The sequence below is a fragment of the Triturus cristatus genome, chromosome 9 (assembly GCF_964204655.1).
Source record: "Triturus cristatus chromosome 9, aTriCri1.1, whole genome shotgun sequence".
NCBI lineage: Eukaryota > Metazoa > Chordata > Amphibia > Caudata > Salamandridae > Triturus > Triturus cristatus.
Window position 1 is genome coordinate 425692846 of NC_140592.1, and position 22844 is coordinate 425715689.

A 22844-nucleotide genomic window follows, 5' to 3' on the forward strand; every position below is an offset into this window, starting at 1 on the left:
GACCAACTAAAGGCTGACCTAACGGAGAAAATGGCGTCGCTCCGCCATGACGTAAACACGGTGGTTCTTAAGTGCTGGAAGTAAAGGAGCAGATGCAAACCTTGGATGCTAGCTCAACCAAAATGCACAAAACACAGCAAAACCTCAAGGCCTCTTTTGTTTTGAACAAGTGCAGTTTTACCAGAATGTCACGAGACCTGCGCCATCCCCCCATCAGCATGGGCCTTACTCTGTGGACTCGGTCGATCTTCACCTTCAATTGACGAGGTGCCAGGATATCTCAGAAGAGACCGATCACAAACGTCTCGAGGTCGGGATCTTCCACGCCCTCTTCCAGGTCTCAGATGCGTATGTTTTCCCTCTGGGCCCTATTTTTCAGATGGGGGAACGGCACAGGTCTCGTGACATTCTGGTAAAACTGCACTCGTTCAAAACAAAAGAGGCCATCCTCTCCGCCGCACGGAAGAAAGAATAAACCTCCTTCCAGGGCTACAAATGCACGCTTTCAGGACCTAGCTTCCTCAACTCTGCCATGAAGGCAGATACTTCGGCCTGTCACCACCAAACTACTTGACAAGGGGATCCGTTATCGTTGGACTTTCCCGTTTGGTCTCGCTTTCGAGCACAAGAACAAGCCGCAGCATGTCATGGAAACTCCAGGATGGCCTGCGCCTTTTGGGCCTACCAGATCTGGAAACTGACGAGGCGTCAGGTCAAGTGAATGATGCGAGCCAACTTCGGAAAGGGTTTCGAGCATGGCATACAGTCACCAAGAACAAACAACATGCCAAATGACTCTCTCTAAACTGGGAACCATAGAACTTGACCGGGCACACCAGGATGGTACTTGAAGGCCCGCGGTGCTAACACGCCGAGGTCACGAGCCAGTGCTGGAAGTTAAGTCCAGACTCCGCTGTGAGACATTGACTGTTTCAGCATGATTGTTATAAAACAGTAATGATATAGTTGATTGTTCTTTCCGTTCCTATAGCATGGCGACCGGGGGGCGGGCCTTGCCCGTTTCGCCCATAGTTGCTGTACTCTCTTCAAGGGAGTGTCTTCCTGGGAGCCCGTTGGCTTCTCTGCATAATTTTGCTAGAGGTTTCTGGGCTTGGGTTGGGGGGAGGAGGGGCTCCGGTTGTGGTGTGGGGTAGGTATACACAACTACACAGTAGTGCTGGGCATAAGTTACCAAAGGGTGGGTGTGGGGGACTGGGCTCTTTCAGGGATGGTCGCCGGGACGGATGGGTGCTGGTCTGGGTGGAGGCTTTGCGGCGTGGGTGGAGAGTGTTGGAACTGCATAAATGGTTTCCATTGCGTCATGGAATGTCAAAGGTTTAAATTTGCCCCAAAAACGCCCAAAAATATGGAATGTGGTAGCACTCCAAGAAACACACCTCAAGAAATCTGAAGACACACGGCTATGCCACAAAACATACCCACTGATCTATAGATCCTCAGCCGGCACCAACCACAATGGGGTAGCACTGCTTTTCCGTAGCACAGCCAAATCTCAACCTGAGGCTCTCAAAAATGATCGGGAGGGCAGACTCGTGATGGTAAAGGGGAGACTCAGGGGTAAGCTTTGCACGTTTGTTTCCCTCTAGGCCCCCAACTCAGCGCAGTCAGCTTTCTTGTCTTCCACTCTCAACATGATAGGAAACTTCACAGATGGTCCGGTTTTTCTACTAGGGGATTTTAACTCAACATGGCAGACAGCACTAGACAGCTCCCACATGCATCGGGCTACATCTAATGGTTTCTCTAAAGGGGTTAAACAGAAAATGTCCAGGTTAGGACTTCACAACTCATGGCGCACGCTCAATCCTACTACTAAGGACTTCATCTACTACTCCCATGTCTGCCGGTCCTACTCCAGGATAGATTACATTTTTATTAGTCAGGGATTGGTCGGCTCTCTACGGGAAACCCAGAAACTAACCCTTTCAATTTACAACTTAATGCAGCTTTGAATCAACAGAGAACGAAGGAACGAGTAGCACTAGAGGGAGAACAAGAAATGGTGGAAAAGGCCCACAAGGCAGCCCCCATGCGTACACTTCAGTGGCAACTCAAAGCGCTTAGAGGCAAACTGCGCGATATCTATAACAACAGAGCGGAGTTCACTCTGCTGAAACTGAGGCACACAGCATACACTCAGGGGGATAAAGTGGGGAGACACCTAGCGCATCAACTCCGTGAAAAGAGGGAACGAGAATTAATCAGGGGTATTCTGGATGGGGATGGTCATATCACACATGCAGATGATCGTTAAGGCTAACGCCTTTGGCAAGTTTTATGGGCAACTTTACTCAGGCACCCCGCCCGACATAACTTTGCAAAGACAATACTAGGACAGAGTTGAACTTCCACATCTCTCACCAATGTCCGCGGAGTCCCTAGATGTTCCCATTACCGATGAGGAAGTCAGACACGCCATTGCCCATCTTAAACTCCACAAAGCCCCAGATCCCGCCAGGCTCACAGCACACTTTTATGAATGCTTTACGTCGGAGCTGGTTTCACATCTCGTTATCCTTTTTAATGCAATTGCATCAGATGCTAGGGTCTCAGACTCCATGGCCGAAGCAGTAATCTCGGTCATTCCCAAACCAGGGAAGGACCCCCAACAATGTGCCTCATATAGGCCAATAGCCCTACTCAACTTAGACGCAAAATTGTACTCGGCAATCCGAGCGGCCAGGCTGAATAATTTGATGCCCATACTAATCCACCCTGATCAGTCCGGCTTATTAGCGGGGCGACAAACACATGATAAAATTTGTCGCACTGTACACCTAATTGAGAAAGTCTATAATTTAACATTCCGGCAATACTAGTGGGCCTCGATGCCGAGAAGGGCTTTAACATGGTGGATTATCATTCCTCTTCTTGACTATGCAGAAATTTGGCTTCGGTGATAAATTCCTCTATATGGTTTGAGCAAATTATCATCTCCCGAGGGTGCGCGTTCTGGTCAACGGAAATTTGTCTCTCCCATTTGCCCTTAGCAGGGGCACTAGACAGGGTTGTCCGCTTTCCCCCCTATTATTTGCCCTTAGTATCAAACCCCTGGCTGAGAGTATCCGAGCCAATGGGGAGATCCAGGGAATCCGCTTCGGTGGCACGGACCATAAGGCATCCCTATTCGCAGATGATATCTTAATAACCCTCTGGGACCCTGCTTCCTCCCTTTCGGCAGTACAGGATGAGCTGGCCCATTTCGAACTGGTGGCAGGCTTTAAAGTTAACGTTACCAAATCCTCCATTCTCAACCTTACACTCTCTGATCCAGAAGCAGCAAGACTAAGAGGCCAAACTCCCTTCCAATGGTTGACACACTCCCTCCTCCACCTGGGCGTCTATCTTACGCCTAAATTTGGAGACCTTTACAAAGCTAACTATCCAGCTCTCGTGTCCCAGATGCAACAAGATTTTTAAGAGATGGAAACCGCTCTACATATCTTGGCTCGGGTGAATAAACTCCGTCAAAATGACTGTCCTACTGAAGTTTCTTTATCTCTTTCAAGCTCTCCCCATCGAGCTGCCCTGGGAATTATTGTCCCGTTTACATTCATTAACCACCAACTTTATTTGGCAAGGAGGGAGGGCTTGTTTACCATTTCATGTGCTGCAGCGACCGAAGAAAGAGGGGGGCGTGGCTCTACCGGACTTCACATTATATTATCAAGCGGCACAATTACGTGTAGTATTAAAATGGTCTGAAAGGGAATCTGAGAAACACTGGCTCCTTACTGACCAGGCCATAGTGGGTCGCTCTATCTGGGATGTCCTTTGGAAGCCCAAGAAAGACAGACCGGCAAATGCATATCTTAGCACCCCCACTCGTACCACTCTTGTTGTTTGGGATCACATTTCAAGAAGACAGGGATGGACCACTTTCCCATCCCTGTACACGTCAATACACTTTAACTCGGCCTTCCCCCCGGCCTTACACGAAGTGCCATTTGATTGTTGGAAAAAGGGCGGCTGCCTTAAGCTCTCAGATCTCTTCCACAACTATGATATACTGATGTTTGACAGCTGTAAAAGAGAATTCCAGATCTCTCACAGCGAACACTACCACTACCTCCAGCTTAAACACTGGGCCACGCAACCACATGTACGGGAGGCAGCCCCTAGGGAACTGATAGCCTTAGAGAGATTAGTTCTGAAGGTGGTTACTATGAAAGGGGCCATTTCTTCCCTATACGCTGTTATTGAGTACCCCCGTGCACGCTACAAGCAATTCTGGGAACAGGTCCTGGGGCGAGACATTACAGAAGAAGAATGGACACATACTTGGGGAGACATTTCCAGCCACAATCCCCTTGTTGCACTACATAAGCCCACCATAAGACACTTCTAGACTGGCATCTATACCCCACTAAACTCAAACGAATTTTCCCTGATACCTCCGATCTCTGCTGGCGGGGCTGTGGTATGCAAGGAGATTTCCGCCACATCTGGTAGCACTACCCAAGCATCCGGCCATTCTGGGAGGAAATTCTCTCTCACATTAAAGAAATCCTAGGATACCTCATCTCGACGACCATAGAGAGGGCTCTATTGGGTATTAGAGATCGTGAGCTGGAACACCAAACTAGAGCCGACAAGGCAATCATGTGGGCTGGACTGGGAGCCGCTAAACTTACAATTGCGGCTGCTTGGAATAAGAAAGATGCTCCAGCCCTATCACTTTGGTACTTACGTCTATGGAGGATACTTTCCATGTAGCACCTGGCTGACATCTTCCGGGATGAATATAAGAATTTTAAACAAAAATGGGGCCCACTGGTCACCAACCTGTTCCGAGGCCTCCCATGTGTGGTATGCCCACCCTCCCTAAGGGCTATGCACCTCTTTCAATTCTAAGCTCCATGAGGAAAACCAAATAGACATAAGCGTTTCCTGTAGTCTAGTCGAATCCATCCTTGCATAGGCACCCACCCTCAAAGCATTCATACCACCCAACTCCTCACTATGCGAGATACACCACCACCGGGGTTTGGGGGAGGAAGGGTGTTGGGAGGTTCGGGGGTGTAAGTTTATGTTTTTTTTGTTCTTATGTAAGAATGTTCACATGCAAATTATGGACCTAAAACAAGCATCTTTTCCACGGTAATACGTGGTGCGTGCATGAGCCTTGAAATTCGAAGCAACTGGACTGCAAATAGGCTAGCTAACTTCCCTGTCCTAGGGGTTTGTATGCTCACAACCCCAGTGTTGTTACATTTGATTTTTGATGCTGACTAATAAAAACAAATTTTGAGAAGAAATGACCATGAGATGTCACTGAGTCATCATAGAAAAAAATACATGTATTTTTTTCCTGAAGGAATATCAAATCTTAAGCATCACAGTTGTTGAAAGTGTACTTCAGTTGCGGCACATCTTGAGTGGGCATACCTTATGGCTCCAAGTCACAAGTGCAAATTCTTTATATTCCAGGCGTTTAATTACATTAATAGGATGTTAAAGTAGTTGCATTTGTACTGGTCTGATGAAAGAAGGCTAGCTGAGACCAAGAACTTGCTCAACTTATGATTAGCAGACAACTACAATTTGTTCTCCAGGTCTCACATTGTGTTTATAGACAAGTGATTACCATTGTCTTTCCACCTCCTGTCCTGTGCCATACAACTATGCCCTGTGGATGGATCTCTATGGATCACAAGTCTAATATTAGAAAGATAGAGTGATCCTTTGGATTGTTGAATTATAGGCATCTTCCACACATAAGTAATGCATTTTATGGGTGGGTGTAACTCTGCAGAATCTCATAGAGTTTTTATGTAACTCCGCAGAATTTTTCAGAGTAAAACTTTTCCATTCCACCCATCCTTAGTTTTAAAGCAAGGAGACAAGACGCCTGACATGTCCAGTCACAACACTCGGGTGTAGTAACTGCCTCTAGTGTAGGTAAGTTATCCCAGCAATGGCTAGAATACTCAATATTGTCCTCTGTTAAGCAACATTTACCCCTTCTTTTAGACAACATGGACTTCTCACATTTCTCATTAGGTCAGAGAGCTCCTCATTCTAAATGTTTTGTATATGCAACTTATATAATGAACTCTAGAAGATATCACAAGAAGAACCTGCTGAAAGGTTGCAACATATTGAGAAGGAAAATTAGGACAAAGCATTAGCTGTTGTTGAGAATGGCATGACCACATTGTCTACTTGCATTCAGTCATTGAATAATATTGCGCCATCTGCATTTGATATCATGCAAAATGATGTCTTCCCTCTTACATAGTCAAAGTCAATTAGGATCAATTTTGCAATTGAGTTGGACATTGCAGGTTTTAAAATCAAGCTGGGTGCCATGGAATTATTTGAATGCAACAGAAATGTTTTGCCTTATACCTTGTTACACATACAATAGGTCATGGCAAAAAAAGACTAGACTTCCATGATGCTTAATATAGAACGTTTAGAGAAACTACCCTTTGCTGCAGCTGAAATATATTCAGATATGTTTAATACATGGTTTAATTTCTTTAAGGAGCTCTACATTTCATTTCTCGACTTGTATGAAACACTTTCAAGTAGCTAGATATAAGCAGATGGGTGGTAACTTTCTGCATGAGACCTGTTTTTTTGTTTTTAATTACAAGTATGTGAGTGGAGACTGAGAGGTGTTTCTAGGTGGGAATGAATGTCGAGTTTCAATGAGCCAGTCATTACTTTGTAAAGAGATAACACTGCACGAATCATGCATTGCGCCCATGGCCAATTTGCCATGTTGTCTGAAGAGAGTTCCAGTCCTCTTGATCAAGTCAATTTGTTTGTTATTTTCTAATGGAAGTTACTTGATTTGGAGCAACCAAGGTGGATGTGGAATGATGCCAGGTGTCCCTTACATTGTAACAGTTTCTAAGGTTGTGACTTGCTGTATGAACGTATTATATCCACATACACACAAGGCTCGGGAACTTATCTTGAAGCTGAAAATCCCTATTTCTAATGTTGCCTTTGATATGTTAAGCCAACTGAAAGGCTTATTGATTCAAAAAGATGTGGAAGTAACATCTGCCCGAGAAACTTTTAAACCCCAAGTTGCAAGGTCTTCCTCAGAACTACAAACTTTGTTGCACACTAATTTGCTGCTATATATTGGTGAACTTGTTCACCGCATTTCTAATGCTTCAAACATTGGTGGTATTGTACACTTTTTTAAAGCAGTTAGGTTTTGATTTGTATTGGCATTTCAGACTGTACTCGGAGCGAGTCCATCTGTTATACACTTACTCTTTTCAAGCGTTTTTGGAGGCTTTCATTTTTGTTATTCTTAGATATTTGCTGTTTGGTCCTATTTTTGTTGCTCTGCAATGGATTTCCCACAAAAAGACCAAATGCTGATGAAATTGTCATACGTCTGTCTGTGCCATGGGTGTATGGCTCAGTACTTTGGATTCTCTTTGTTAATAGAATTATATGGCAACTGGTCTATGTCTTTCCAGCCTGTGTGATTTCAGAGTGTACAGACTGTTTTAGCTGCCTCTGGTGCTCATTCAAATGTGCACTAGACATATGCCTTGCTACACAATTGGTGTAAACTAAGGACATGGATCTGTTCATGTGTTCATTGATGGTGCACCTCTAGTACTTACTGTCTTTTGTTGCTACATTGCTGCAAAATGGTTATTATGAGGTGCGTGCACAAGATTGGATGGATGTTTCGGCTGCAGGATCTATAGCGTCTGGTTCCTCATGTGAGGCTGCACTTCTGGCACCCCTGCCCGCGGCTTTTGGTAAGGAGACTGGTTCTGACCAAGTGAAAGCTGGAGCAGGTTCCCTTCAGGACCCAACTGACTTTCTGGATATGGGGGACCTTTCTGGGCTGCTGTCCTGTAGTATGGACGTCTCATAGACCATTTTAATTTGGTGTTTTTGTTTAGTTAAATTATTTTATTTCTTTAAAAAAATATTTTGATGGATGTTTAATTGTCATTTTGTAATGGCTTATATTATTAAACATTTACATTGTATAAGGCTATGCCTTTTAATTGCTTTTAGAGTGGCTAGCCTTTAGTAATAGTCTATTTTGTGACCAAGTGAAACGGTGTAGCATGGGTCCCATGTATTCTCCATTTTGGATTCAACTCCCTTGTTTGACATCTCTTCCTGATGGTTTTCTTTAACACTCTTTTATGCTAACATGTGTTTGTGATGTACCTGCATCTGTGATAGGCACTGATGCCCGGTACTCTGTACAGTTAGTCCCAGGGTTGTACATGAAGAACACAATGTCAATGTTTTCCTTTCTTTCTGTGCTTGTTACGAGACACTTCATTTTAGCTAGACAAAACCAAATGAGCTGCTCTTTGCCTCTGCCACACATGATAAGAATAGCATATTATTATATAAACAGCCTCTGTGCTAAAGCTTGCTGGGATTATCACAGAACTGCTACAGACTATGACTGATATATAGCAGTGCTGACTTCCACCTCCATCCTGATAGGAAAGATAATTTGTGCACTGCAACCAACTTCCTGAATGCTAAGACCGAGGACAGATAAGAGTACTCAAACATATGCAAAAATGAACATCGTTGAATTGTTCATATTATTTACTATTCATACAATGCTTATTACAGTAACATGTCTCATTGTCCAAATAATGTATAGTTTCTTCTCCTCTAAGGCTTTCTTAGCCTCACCCTTCCTCTCCCCTGCTTCCAGCTTCATCTGGGCTAGCTGCAGCTTGAACGCCCTCTCTGCTTTCCTGTCCTCCAGCTCCTCTGGGTTCAGACCCCTAGCAAACATACTGCTCCCTGCTCCATCCTGGGATCCTGGTCATCTGCCGGGGTTTTGTTGGGCTCTCCTTGCAGCTCAGGACCTGAGACTGGGTCTACCATCCCCTCTTCCTCTTATAATGCTTCTCCCTCATCATTGTCATCACCATCATCCTCTCCTAAGGCAGATTGCCACCTCTGCACCTCTTCAAAAGCCCTGAGAGCAACATGAAGATTGTTTGGTAGCCCTCCTGTCTGCTTTCAGCCCCTTCTGTTTGCAAAGTTTTAGCAGTTCAGCCCAGCTGAGGGTGTTGAGGTTGCACATCTCAATGTCCATGGTGAGAAAAAAAAGGAAGGTAGGGCACTCACATTTAGAAAAGGAAGCAATCAGCCAATGGAAAACTAGGAATTTAAAAAGAGGTCAACTCTGGTGTCAAATTGTTTAGCTGAGATTTTTGTGTAACACAAATAACTGTATGGTACTGTAGAATTAAACGTCCTGAGACACTGTGGTGAATACCAATTTTAGAGATTGGGTTGTTTTTCGACTGGGGTGTAAGCCCTGGTAAAGCAACTGCCACAATCCCTGCCAGGGTGAACCACAAAAAGTCAATACATTGGCCTTTGCTTAACACTGAGTAGCTTGGTGCAAAAAACAGCCAGGCTTAACTTAGAGACAATGTGTAAAGTATTTGTGCTGTACACAAACAGTCATAGAGTGAAAACACAGCACAAGAAAAATCTGAGAGCAATTTCAAAAAGAGAGTACATTAAAAAAATTATTTGATCATAAAATTCAATCAATAGAACCGGGTTTATGCGTTTTTAATGTTTTTTGTAAAAACTAGCATTTAAAAGATCAAAGCTCCAACTGCGGACATCTAGTCATGCAAAACCATGACAAAGTTGAAAAATATGGCCAACCACCATTTTAGCCAATAATATTTGAAGTCCTCAGTTTTGGATTGTCGATATCTGGATGCCTTTAGCTCCGCAACCTAGGAACCAGGACTCATAGGGGACCATTTGGTGGTTCAGAACGTACTCAGAGTGGATGAAGTTGCAGGTTTATACCTAGTGTCCTTCCTCTTAAAGGTAGGAGAAGCTCTGGAACGTATCATGGAATTTCCTGACTCCTCTACAATGTGGAGATGATAAGTCATTTGGGTGAAGGCAGAGCACAACCTATTTAAATGCAAGTGGGTCTGTGCGCAGCTCTGTCTCCTATCCTGCCAGCAGGTGGTCCATTCAGGCACACCTAATCCCTCTATGCTGTGACTTTCTGGGAGGAATTCACAAAATCTAACTGCCAGTTACAGACAGTCATGTGACCCAAAGCAAAAAAGGGCTAAGGGTAGGAAAACGCCAACTTTCAAAAAGTGGCACTTTCTAAATAGTAATCACAAATCTAACTTTTCCATTAAACATGATTTTTCATTACAATACCTTAGATACCAAACATTAATTGTCTACCTGGTTTCAATCAAAATGTAGCAATTTAGCACTTAATAAATATAATAAGCCAATCCAATGTTATCCTATGAGACAGGTAGGCCTCACAGAAGTGAAAAACAAATGTAGAAGTTTTTCGCTACCTGCACATGTAAAACCTAAATGTACATGTCCAATCTTTTGATTACAATATACCTGCCCTTTAGACTCCCGAAGGCCTACCTAAGGGAATGACGTATATGCAAAAGGGGAGTTTAAGACTTTGTAAGGGGGTTGTATTGCCAATTCGAATTGGCAGTTTAAAATTGCATTCAGACTGCAATGGCAGGCTTGGGGCATGTTTTAATGTGCAGTTTAAGCGGGTGTTACATTACGTGCTGCAGAACCACTTGTAGCATTTAGTTTACAGGCCCTGGGTGTATGGCATGCCACTCTTCATGGACTTATAAGTAAGTTAAAAATGTCAATCAGTTGTAAGCCAATTAAACCATGTTTATGGGAGAGAGCCGGAGTAAAGTGCACCGAGTCCTAAGGCCAACAGAAACGAACTTCAGCAACAAACACAGAGGTACATAGGTACAGTGTTTAGGGAAAGACCACCCTAAGGCTAGCAGGTCTAATAGCTACCTTTTGTACTCCTTCATAAACAATTTGGAAATCACTAGATGGTACCTTAGAGGCACAGACAGCATTTATTGTTCTGGGGAAAGGAATGTTAGGTGCCACACATAAGCCATTTTTGTCAACTGGGTCTGATGGAAGAGAATATTCTAAAGCCGATAAAAACTTGACTTTTACTGACTCTGGAAAGTAAGGGCCTGATTTAGATCTTGGCGGATGGGTTACTCCATCACAAAGGTGATGGATATACCGTTCACTGAAATATCCTGTTATATCCTATGGGATTTATATTTTGGCGGACGGTAACTCCGTCACAGTTGTGACAGAGTAACCCGTACACCATTATCTAAATCAGGCCCTAAGTGCTAACATTTGATGACTGAAACATCTAGGAATATTCTGTCAAGTCTATTTCACTCAAATCTCTTAACTGTGTGAATTGAAGTTCAATCGTTGTCTAATATGACTTATTGCGTCAAACAGTTAACTCTCTTGTACTAATTTATCCCATTATCTCTGAGGCTCTGGGTCGTCAACCTTGGACTGTTCAAAGATTTGAATACTTGATTGTTTCTGTAGAGGTGCTGACATTACCCCTTCAATCAGTTTATGATTAGCATCTTGAGACAAAGATATAACTTTATGCCTGGAGAGTATTGGTATTCTTCTGTGTGCGTTCTCTTTCTTGCACACTTAGGAACTTCACTAGCCGACTTCATCTGCACATTCAATAAATCAAGGGACACTTAAAAATATTGCTCCTGTGAGATTTTGGTACTCTTTATATCACCTGATGCCCTGCTATAGAAGCATGAGGGCTGCCTTTTCTCAGGGTTCCTGCAGCCGTCCTTTATGGCTTTTCTTAATGCCACGCCTAAGGCTTCAAAAATAAGGAGGAATACTGAAGAGTCAAAGCACAATCCTCAAGCCACTCTAGCCATAAATGAAAAATAGAAATGGTATTCTTTCTTACTGATTTTGTAAATGATCACCTGCACAAGGTAAGAAAAAAACAGGACTGTTAGTGGCTGCATCAAATAGATGTATGGGGCAATGAGTACCGTCAATGTTAGCAGAAATAAAGAGAGACTAAATAAGCCTTAGGGCCTGATTTACAGTTTCTTAGGATGGGTTCTTCATCACAAATGTATATTGAAAGTGTGTTGTATCCTAAGACACTTATAATACTACAGACAGGATATCCGTCACATTAGTGACAGGGCACCCCTCTCAAAATAAGGCCCTTCATTTGCTATTATGGGATAAGGGAATAACCTGTCTCAAGGATGATGAACTCCTCAATCAGGGTCAAATGTCTAATTGTATTGCATTGCCCTTGCGTCATGCATGGTGTTGCAAGAGCAACACAATACTTAAGTGAGATTTACTTGGCAACCAAGGCTACATGTGCGGAAAAATTGGAGTAACACAAGGCAGTGTAAGTCGCTGGCTTGCATTACTCTGCCCTAGGAAGTAGTTCCAAGGGTGGAGCGTGGATGTTCTCATGCATCCACCCGTGGATTTTGGAACATTTCCAGATTTATCAAGACTGGTAAACCTGGAAATGTGTCAAAACACTACGCCTTACCAGTAGAGGCACAACAAGGAGAAAAATCTTTATTTCTCCTCGTTGTTTCCTCTTTCAAAGTGTACTGTATTATGCGGCACACGTAGAAACAGGAAAAAGCCTCTAATTATGTTTTTTGTGCAGGAAGGTGTCCCTTCCTGCACAAATACAATCCTGCCTGCAACTCAGGCACCATAGAGCGAGGGTGCCTTTATTGGCATTAGGCAGCAGCTTGTGAGCCAGCGCAGCCACATGTTAGTAAATATGGCTCTTTCCTGCCCTCTCCTTTTTACACAGTTGTCTTGCTGCATTGCATGAAATATTGATAAATCTGGCCTTCAGTTGGGATTGTGACAAGGGAAATGGGAGGGGAGGTAATAGTGTTAGCTTTAAATTATGTTAGAATAGATGAACCAATGTGTTGGATCTGTAAAAAGAAAATTATCTTTACTCACAGGAAAAGGATAAACCGTTTTCTGAATTTTCAATCAAGAACTTGGTGCCAACAATAATGGACATACTTTTGGGTGGATTAGAGCCGATCACCATGACCACGACACATGGAATATTGTACCTTTTGAAATACCCAGAAGTCCAGGGTAAGAAGAACACCGTTTGAGTGTAAACATCATGATATCTCCTTTTGAAATTGTCGGCGATAAACAGAAACAAAAAATATGAATTCTAATACTACAAATGTTCTGCTGGTGTTTCTCTCTCCAACTCTTATATCCATTGTCTGTGCTCTGCGACTCCTACAGTCTTTGGTCTTTGTGAACATTTCTCAGTTCCCATTCACTTTTTCTTACACCAACTGATAATAACAGTCAAATCAAGGGCCTGTTATGCAAATCATGACTTTCTTCTACTATTTTGTCATTGGTGTGCTCCGAGCTCATTTGGGTAAGTTATTTCTGCAGTTCTCACTTGTGGAGCCCTCCAAGAAAGGCAGGGTATTCAGGACATATTTCATTAGTTGTGGATAAAGAGTAAAAGGAAGAAACCCCATTAATAAGATTGACAAATTTATGGTAGTAAGAAGATGGACTTCTTCACAAAGAACCACAGTAGTGTCCATGAAAACATCCAGAAAACCTTAACTCAGTAACCAATAGAGCACCTTACGGTTGCCCCAAACTACTTTGCATCATAATACATCCCCTTTATAATAAAAGGAGAGCAAAAAGAGGAATGAGCTACATTGTTAAATAAAAACATATATATTTTTTTAAATAGGCATTTCTGATGCAGAAATATGGATTAATGCAAGGCATAGTTATATCTACAAAATATTTACCCCATATAATCTTCCAGCTTCTTGCAATTTTCTTCCTTTATTCCATTACCTCTACTAATTTTTTCCCTTTCATTCCATCTATTTCTTGCTCTTTTCCCTCACTACACCCATTTCAGGATTGCAGCATGCCGCTTGCCTTATATTTCACACCACACCTTCTTTCACCACCACAAAGACCTACATGAGGTGATAGAGAGCAACCAAAACTTCAAAAGCGCTCCTCAGGCTTCCCTACATGCCTGTTATCACTGAAAATAATTGCTTTTGTAAGGCTGATAAATGTATTGCTGTAACACTGGACAGGACCACTGTGCTTTAACTGCCAACCCCAGAACACAGACCTAAAAACTTTCCCCTGCTTCCATTGACTACTTCATAGATAACCTGAATACAATTCAAACCAAATCACATTATGAAAAAAAAAATCTTTATATTTTCCCTATTACTTGACAGGAAAAATCCACAAAGAGATAGACCGTGAAATCGGCCAGCATCGCACTCCCACCTATGAGGACAGAAGCAAGATGCCGTACACAAATGCCGTGATCCATGAGATTTTGCGAGTAGCTGACAATTTCCCAATGGGATTCAACCATTCAGTGGTGAGCAACACCCAGTTCAGAGGATACACGCTTCCAAAGGTATTTGGTCTGATTTTAATATTTACGCCTTTCTGCATTTTTGCTGTGACCTGGTTGGAGTTGGGAGCTTGGAGTTTGCCATCAGCCGTCAACCCACTTCTTGCGGAACCCGCTTGGAGTGCTGCCTGCAATTGTTTACAGGGGGATGCTGAGGGAAGGATATTGGTAGGGGCTGCGAGCGAGCGCGCGCGCTGCACTGGGACTACATATCCCAGGAGCGCCCGCCTGCCTGCCTGACTTGCTACACCTGGGCCGCTCTCCCCGACCCCTCCCCCCTCTCACCGAGCATTTATCAGCTGTTCTTTGGATCTGGCAAGTGGGACGCCTTTCTGCATTTTTGCTGTGACCTGGTTGGAGTTGGGAGCTTGGAGTTTGCCATCAGCCGTCAACCCACTTCTTGCGGAACCCGCTCCACGGGTCCCGCTGCGCTTGGAGTGCTGCCTGCCATTGTTTACAGGGGGATGCTGAGGGAAGGATATTGGTAGGGGCTGCGAGCGAGCGCGCGCGCTGCACTGGGACTACATATCCCAGGAGCGCCCGCCTGCCTGCCTGACTTGCTACACCTGGGCCGCTCTCCCCGACCCCTCCCCCCTCTCACCGAGCATTTATCAGCTGTTCTTTGGATCTGGCAAGTGGGACGCCTTTCTGCATTTTTGCTGTGACCTGGTTGGAGTTGGGAGCTTGGAGTTTGCCATCAGCCGTCAACCCACTTCTTGCGGAACCCGCTCCGCGGGTCCCGCTGCGCTTGGAGTGCTGCCTGCCATTGTTTACAGGGGGATGCTGAGGGAAGGATATTGGTAGGGGCTGCGAGCGAGCGCGCGCGCTGCACTGGGACTACATATCCCAGGAGCGCCCGCCTGCCTGCCTGACTTGCTACACCTGGGCCGCTCTCCCCGACCCCTCCCCCCTCTCACCGAGCATTTATCAGCTGTTCTTTGGATCTGGCAAGTGGGACGCCTTTCTGCATTTTTGCTGTGACCTGGTTGGAGTTGGGAGCTTGGAGTTTGCCATCAGCCGTCAACCCACTTCTTGCGGAACCCGCTCCGCGGGTCCCGCTGCGCTTGGAGTGCTGCCTGCCATTGTTTACAGGGGGATGCTGAGGGAAGGATATTGGTAGGGGCTGCGAGCGAGCGCGCGCGCTGCACTGGGACTACATATCCCAGGAGCGCCCGCCTGCCTGCCTGACTTGCTACACCTGGGCCGCTCTCCCCGACCCCTCCCCCCTTCTCACCTATTCGTGCATATATTACGGGCTCTGCTCTTCCGCTGCGCGGGAGCGCGCGGGAGGGCGCCGGGAGAAGCCCGGGACAAGGGCGGGACCGTCTGTGGCCGTCAGGGGCCAAAGGAGGCCGGGCTGGGCCACCCCACTGACGAGTAGGACTCGCGATCTGTTTCTTGTAATTCGTTGTTCTCGGGACTCCATTGATCCATTATATTGTGTGCCCCACTGTGTTTATGTACTCGTAAAACCTACCAATAATGTCTCACAGGTTAAATACTACCAGCTTACCACCTCCCCATTCTGAGGGTGGTACGACCATTCTAGGCCCCTTGGACAAATTATTTTCCAATCGTTCCAATCAAGATATAGACAAAGAGATCTCACTGGCGGAGAAACGTGCAGACCGTAGGCTGTCCATTGAGCTTCTTAAAAGCTCTATGGAAAAAAGGTTGCCGCAAGCCTATCCGGCATTGGTAACCCCTCTGTCCTCTATAACTTTGCCTGGGGTGATTGAAATACAAAACACTTCTCCCTCTACTTTGGAGATTGAGGACGGCCCACTACAAAGATTGGACAATGCCACTCTGTCCACATCTTTACCTTTAGACCCCATTGTTCATTCATCTACAGTGAAAACCATAATTAAAACTAGTATGTCAGGCCTAAAACCATGTGTAAAAAGGAAAAGGATTACTGCCCCAAGGAAACTCCATACTTCCAAACCCCCTAACAAGGTAAGAAAAGTGGTAAAAAACCCTTTATTTACACAAAAGGCACACAGTGGGGTAAGTGGAAGTGGCGACTTACTAAATGAGGGAGACAATGTAGTTATAGAGAGTTCTAATCCACTATTTAGTGATCCCCAGGGGAACGGGTTGGCTGCGAACATTCCTCCAATAGACTCATTGATACCTGAGCTGGAGAAATTACTAAGGTTGCTTCTGACACCCATTGAGGCCAAAGTAAATAAGCTAATGGATCGATTAGACCACTTTGAGCAGGCCACCTTGGATAATTTTTTCCATACTAAGTCACTAATTAAATTACAGCCCAAGATAACTGAGTCTAGTAGGGCTGAGGAAATTTCAGAAAAAGCACAAAATCTGCCTGTTGTTGTAACTCTCCCCCAAGCAGGCTGCACTATAAGTAAGACCCAGGCAAAGGGACCAAGTCAACCGCTTATTTCACCAGAGCAGGTCTGTCCGAGCACTAGTGCAAGGGAAAAAGCATCTAAGGTCCAACACCCTATGGTAAAGGACAAGAATAAGACGGGCCTACAAAACAGCAACATTGTTGCAAGTAACCATCGGCCAATGCCAAGTATTTCCAATCCCAACATAAATATTGGAGCAGAGGGCCTTAATGGCCCCAGGACAACTAAAGCTTTATCCTCAAACCCTCAGCAAAAATCAAATATCCCTAACCCTTGTCCTAGTGCCCCGGTTAATAGACCACCACCGACTTATTTGGAGAAACAACCCCGAAAGATTCCTCCTGTGAATCTTACCCCGGATTCCCACCCTTTCGTGGCGGTTCTCACTAATGTTCCACCTCTTTTAGTCGGTCAAGGAGAAAACTTCCAGATGCTCAAAAATAAAGTAATGCACTGGTTGAAGGAAAATAGACCACTCCCGGGGGGGCTGGACGGGTTGATAATAGGGGTAAGGAGGATCGACTGGATTGGGTACACCAGTAAAAACTTGGGGGGTGACTGTATTATCATCAATTTTCAAGACCCCAGGGTGGCTGGTTGGATTACAAGGCAGGGCTGGGGTATAAGTAGTGGTGGAATTGGTATCGTGGATCTTTCTTTTTTCTACCCAAGACAAACATGCTTACTAAAAGGTGGGCCCATGAATCTAAATAGTTCCACCAATCCTCCGTTGGTAATGATTGCACCCTCACCCTCTACCCTACTGCAATGGCAACCCCAAAATATTGGTTCAAATTATAATAGTCTGGAAGGCACTGAATGTTTGAACTGGGGATATTGACCAAAGCTTAACATAAGGGGATGCCTTCCACACCAGAAGCCAATTTGGGTCCCCGAAACCCCGGAAATGACTACTGATGCTGTGTTGAAGGTAATAGAAGGCGATGAAAATGTTGCATCTGTAGAGGAAATTACCGGGGATTTAATGCAAAACATGAGTGGTGAGGTGTTAATGGAACAGAATACTGTGGACAATGCTCACAATTTGGGAGATGAGGATGATGGACAATTGAGTCCCATGGGATTGCCCATTTCTGATATAATGGGTAGTGATAGCCCTGCTATGGAAAGCTTTGTATCTTGGAACGTTGCAGGATTGGGGAGTAAGTTGATGTTACAATCGTGGGCCGACTTTATTAACGGGTTTGAACTGTGTTTCTTCCAGGAGACTTGGGCCTGTGATCCTATTTACCTCCAAGGCTATCTAAATTTTTCAATCCCGGCGTGTCGAGGTCCTAGGGGTAGACCCAAAGGAGGCCTCACAGTTTGGATTAGACAGAGTTTCGGACTTACTGTGAAAATGTGGGACTTGGGCTGCAGAGATATTCAAATGCTACGAATTTCCTCAGTAGAGTGGGGTGTGATAGATTTATATAATGTCTATGCCAGAGGTTGTAATAACGGGAGTTCCCCCACTTTAGAGGCTCTATTTAATTTTCTGCAATCAAAGTCCCTTGGAAACAGAATAGTAATAGCTGGGGATTTAAATTGGACTTTTGAGCCTCTAGACAGTACCGAAAACCCATTAGGACAGGAAGAGGACAATCTATGGGGTGTTCCCTCCCTGAATCTTGCCCCTGTCAAACGTTGGTCAAAAGATATTCTTTCCTTAAATGCTATGTGTTTAGAATATGGGATGCGTGCACTCAATGGTAGAACAAAGGGAGATAGGGAAGGTATGTGCACATATGATAATGGTCATAATAGAAGCAGGATAGACTACGTTATTTGTAGTCTTAATCTTTGGCAGGGGGTTTGTGACATGGAAGTTAAGGGCAGGATAGAAAGTGATCACAACCCCCTCTGTGTGACCCACACTTGGTGGAAGCACACTCAGCCTTATCTACATGCTAGTAATGGGTTGCTCCCAGACATGGCGAATAATATGCGTAGATTGAAATGGCCCTCGGTATTGGCGAATGCAGCCTCCATGGATTTTATTGGGTCTGAAGTGGACAAAGCAATTGTTTCCATGGAATTAGCTAGTGCAACACTGCCAGGATCTAGGGCGATCACTGAAATCCATAACAATCTTTTCGCCACCCTAAAACCATACTTTATGAGAACATGTAAGGGTAATCGCACAGCTTCCTCTAAACCAGCAGGGTGGTTTAACAAACAGTGCAGGGCAGCCAGATTAACACTGGGTAATGCTATTAGAAACAGGGATAGTGTAGCAATCAAAACTGCCAGGAAGCAATACAATACTAGCATTTTCTTGGCTAAAAAAGACTGGGATGAGAAGCATTGGGAGGAACTGAAGGAGGCTTCTGGAGCAAAGGATTCCAGGCTTTTCTGGAAGATAGTAAAGTGGGGCAGAGGCGGTACCCCAAACAAACCGGATAATAATGTTGCTGAATCCGATTGGGTGAATTACTTTAGGCCCCAATATGCTGAAACAAAGGAGTGGGGTGGTGGGGATGTAATCTTGGCTGTATTTCCTAAGGATGATCTGTTTTCCTCCAAGGAAGTTGAATTTGTAATTAGCTCCGTTCAAGGGGGTAGGGCCCCGGGATTAGACGGGATACCCTCGGACGTTTTTAAAAATGATAAAGATAGGTGGGGCAGATATGTGCTCCTATTGGGGAACGCAATTGCAAAGGGTGCGCAAGTCCCGGAACAGTGGAGGGGAGCCATCATTATACCCGTCCACAAAAAAGGAGATCGATCCCTTCCAGCTAACTACAGGCCCATAAGTTTGATTGCCACCGTCCAAAAAGTAATTGGGAAGATGGTGGTAAACAAACTTATGGACTGGGTGGACGAAAATGATTCTCTTTCCCCTTTTCAGGCAGGCTTTCGAAGGGCTACCAGTACCATCGACCAGGTGTTTCGCTTCACTATGCTACGGTGGGGGACGGTTCTTCTTGGTGGGGGCAGCCTGTATGTCGCTTTTGTCGACCTGCGGGCTGCCTTCGACCTAGTCCCAAGGGGTAAGCTCTGGGCAGTGTTAAGTAAGATAGGCATTCCCGCAGAATTGCTTACTTTGGTTATGAGGTTGCACGAATGCAATTTTGCCAAAGTACAGTGGGGGTCAAATGGCCAATCCTCTACTGACTTCCCTGTGGAGCGTGGGGTGCGCCAAGGTTGTGCAATGGCGCCCTTGCTCTTCACATTATATATCAATGGGATAGTCAGCAGGATGCAGGACGCTAGTGTGGATGCGCCTTCGTTGGCGGGCATCAGGGTTCCGATCCTGATGTTCGCTGACGACACTTTGATAATATCCAAAACCCCAGCTGGATTGCAACGGGCCCTGAATGTTTTTGATGACTTTTGCCAGGAGCATGGCCTGGAAGTAAACATAGGCAAGACCAAGCTGATGGCTTTCTCCCAAGGGCAGAAGCCTCGCCCTAGGATACACTTGAATAATATCGGGCTTGAGGTCGTAAGGGAGTTCACCTACTTAGGGGTACAAATCGCAAGTAATTATGGTTGGTCCCACCACATAGAAAAGGCGGTCCTGAAACATCAGCAAATATCGGGGGCCTTACGGGTGGAGCACAATAGATCCAAAACAAAACCCATAAAACCTGTCCTCGCTGTATACGATGCTAAGGCAATAGGATCGGCCTTATATGGGGCGGAGCTGTTTGGCTTTGACAACTTAACCACAGTACAGATAGCTGAGAACTGGTTTCTTAGGGGCATTACGGGATTGCCCCAGAGTACACCATTAATCCCCCTTAGTCTTGACCTGGGAAGAAGATCGGTAACCGACCGAGCTAGACTGCGTCCCATCTTATACTGGAGGCGACTTTGGTCCACCCCTGAAATTAGGCATTATGGGGAAGGCTTCCTGGCAATAATCAAGAGTGATACATTCCATAAAATATCATGGCTAAAAAACCTAAGGGTATTGCTAGGCGAACTAGGTCTTTCCAACCTTTGGGACAATCCGTCGGGGGAAGTGTTCCCAAGCAAAAATATACTTAAAGCACTATATTGGGAATGGATAGATGAGAGGCTTTGGAGAAGGGTTAAATCTGACTCAATGGGAGGTCGCTTTTTGGAAAGTAAAATGTGTCCTGCTTTAGAAAATTACTGGGACAGTATAACTGTTCCTATGGACAGAAAGTTGTTTTTCCAATTAAGATCTGGTTCCCTCCCGTTGAGAGATCTAACAGGCAGGTGGAAGAGTTTGAACACCCAGTGCTGCCCAGCATGCGGCGCAACTAAGGAAAGTGTGGGACACTTCCTATTTGCTTGTAAGGCTTATGCCTCCCCAAGAAGGGTCTGGTTAACCCCTATCTGCAAGAACCTTGGGACATCCAGTGCGGCTGAGGCACAGAGAATTATTTGCACTACTTCTGAGGAGCCTATTGTTATGGGAATAGCAAAGTACCTGGGGTGGGCTTGGTCCATTAGACGGAGAGCCCTTTCTGTTTCTCCTAATGTTTCTTGATTATGTTTTATTTGTATAATGTTTTGTTTTACAATGATTAAGCTTGCGCAACTGTTTTAATGTATTGAATGAAATGCCCTGATTAAGTGTGATGTTTTTATAATATGCATGTTGTGCTTTTATGAGTTTATAACTCGAATAAAGCCTTCTACTACTACTACTACTACATATTTACAGATATTGAACCCTCAGTGAGAAATTGATCTAAGCAATATACATCCTAATGATATTAACTAGTAGATTTTAAGAATAGTACTTAGCCAGGCAGTGGTTGTTTTACACTTAAACAGTTCTGATTACATTTGAGAGAATTAGGCTCCTATTACAGGAAAAGGGCTTTCATGTCTCCAAGCCAAACCTGGCCCGGAGGATTCCCCCTGATCCTGTAGGAGTGAAGATATACCATCTTCCCGTTTGAAGCAAGAAGAAGAGAACGTTGACCCATGAACCTCTTCCAAACCTATGTGAAAGGAATCTAAATTAGGAATTACAAACCTGGCTGAGTCACAGGCATATTTTTTGGGTTGCAATCGCCTCTTCCTCAGAGTGAACATACACACATGACTAGAATTATTAAAATCTGTTTCAAGAAGTAACTTAAGTATTAAATATATGCACATTTAAGGAAGAATATTTCACAATTACGATAGCAATACAGAATATGAAGAACATAAATATTTACAAAAGAGATAATATTGTAATCTTGACAGTTCTCCCTCATATTGAGTATATGTTTGATTTAAGAATTTGCACCTAAAAGTCATCAAATGTGTGTCATACATCATAGTGTATCTGTTTGGTAAGTCTAGGCTGTCCTTCGCTCTCAAGCTGTGTCTGGGCATGAATGCCTTGCTGAAACAAACTCCCTGAATAGCAGCCGTTACATTTTTCTGCCATAGAGAGTTCAGTGCATCATATTTGTACTGTTTTGTGAAGGAGTTAGGCAATGGCTTTATTGTGACATTTGAGGCAGTGTGTGAAAAATCTCATTGGAATTCCTACAGTCTTATATGTGAATATACATTCAGAAAAAAACACTTCACAGGACAGATTAACCAAAGAGATATGTGAACACACTTGCGAAAAACACACTAAAAGAACATAAATAGTAAAAGCAGTATGTGCAGGACAGTGTTTACGGTTATATGCAAACATAAATAGTGTTTAGTAATAGTCAATGGTGAAGGTGGAGGGTTATAGGTCACAGCCAAATAGTGAGATAAGTGAATTATGAGAACCAATACAAAACAAATTTTTGTGTAATCACACACTAAGGCATGGAGTAGTCATTTAACATGCAATAAGATCAAGATCCATGAGCACGTGATTATAGTTCTCTGTTGTAAAAAAAAAAATGTAGCCTCTCCTACAGTTTCACACCATTTCCTCTGCACCTTTTCAGGGCCCACACACAGCAGTGTCAAGGAGAGGTGGGATCAGCTGTCACTCTGTGAGAGTGTGTGTCTAAATTCTCAGATTATCGAGAGGAGAACAAGAGATCCAAAAGAGTCAATATAGCCCCTGGTTGGACAACCCTTTGTAGTGCCCTTAGATTCTCTTTTTGAGGCTGGAGTCTATGATGTGCATAAGAATATACTGTGAGCGTGAGCCTGGCTACAATGAAATAATATGCCAATCTGCATCTCTGCATTAAACTTGAAAGAGGGCCAGGAATCCCTTT

The 22844-nt window shown here is 44.3% G+C and overlaps 1 protein-coding gene across 1 annotated transcript in view; it reads left to right on the top strand.

Moving 5' to 3' along the window:
* Window positions 1-22844, top strand: part of LOC146798085 (cytochrome P450 2G1-like) — a 759568-nt gene that overhangs the window by 684767 nt on the left and 51957 nt on the right. Inside the window, exons 6-7 of the mRNA XM_085625302.1 lie at window positions 12843-12984; window positions 14136-14323. Of these exons, the coding sequence (XP_085481428.1) occupies window positions 12843-12984; window positions 14136-14323 (330 nt within the window). The remainder of the gene's footprint in view (window positions 1-12842; window positions 12985-14135; window positions 14324-22844) is intronic.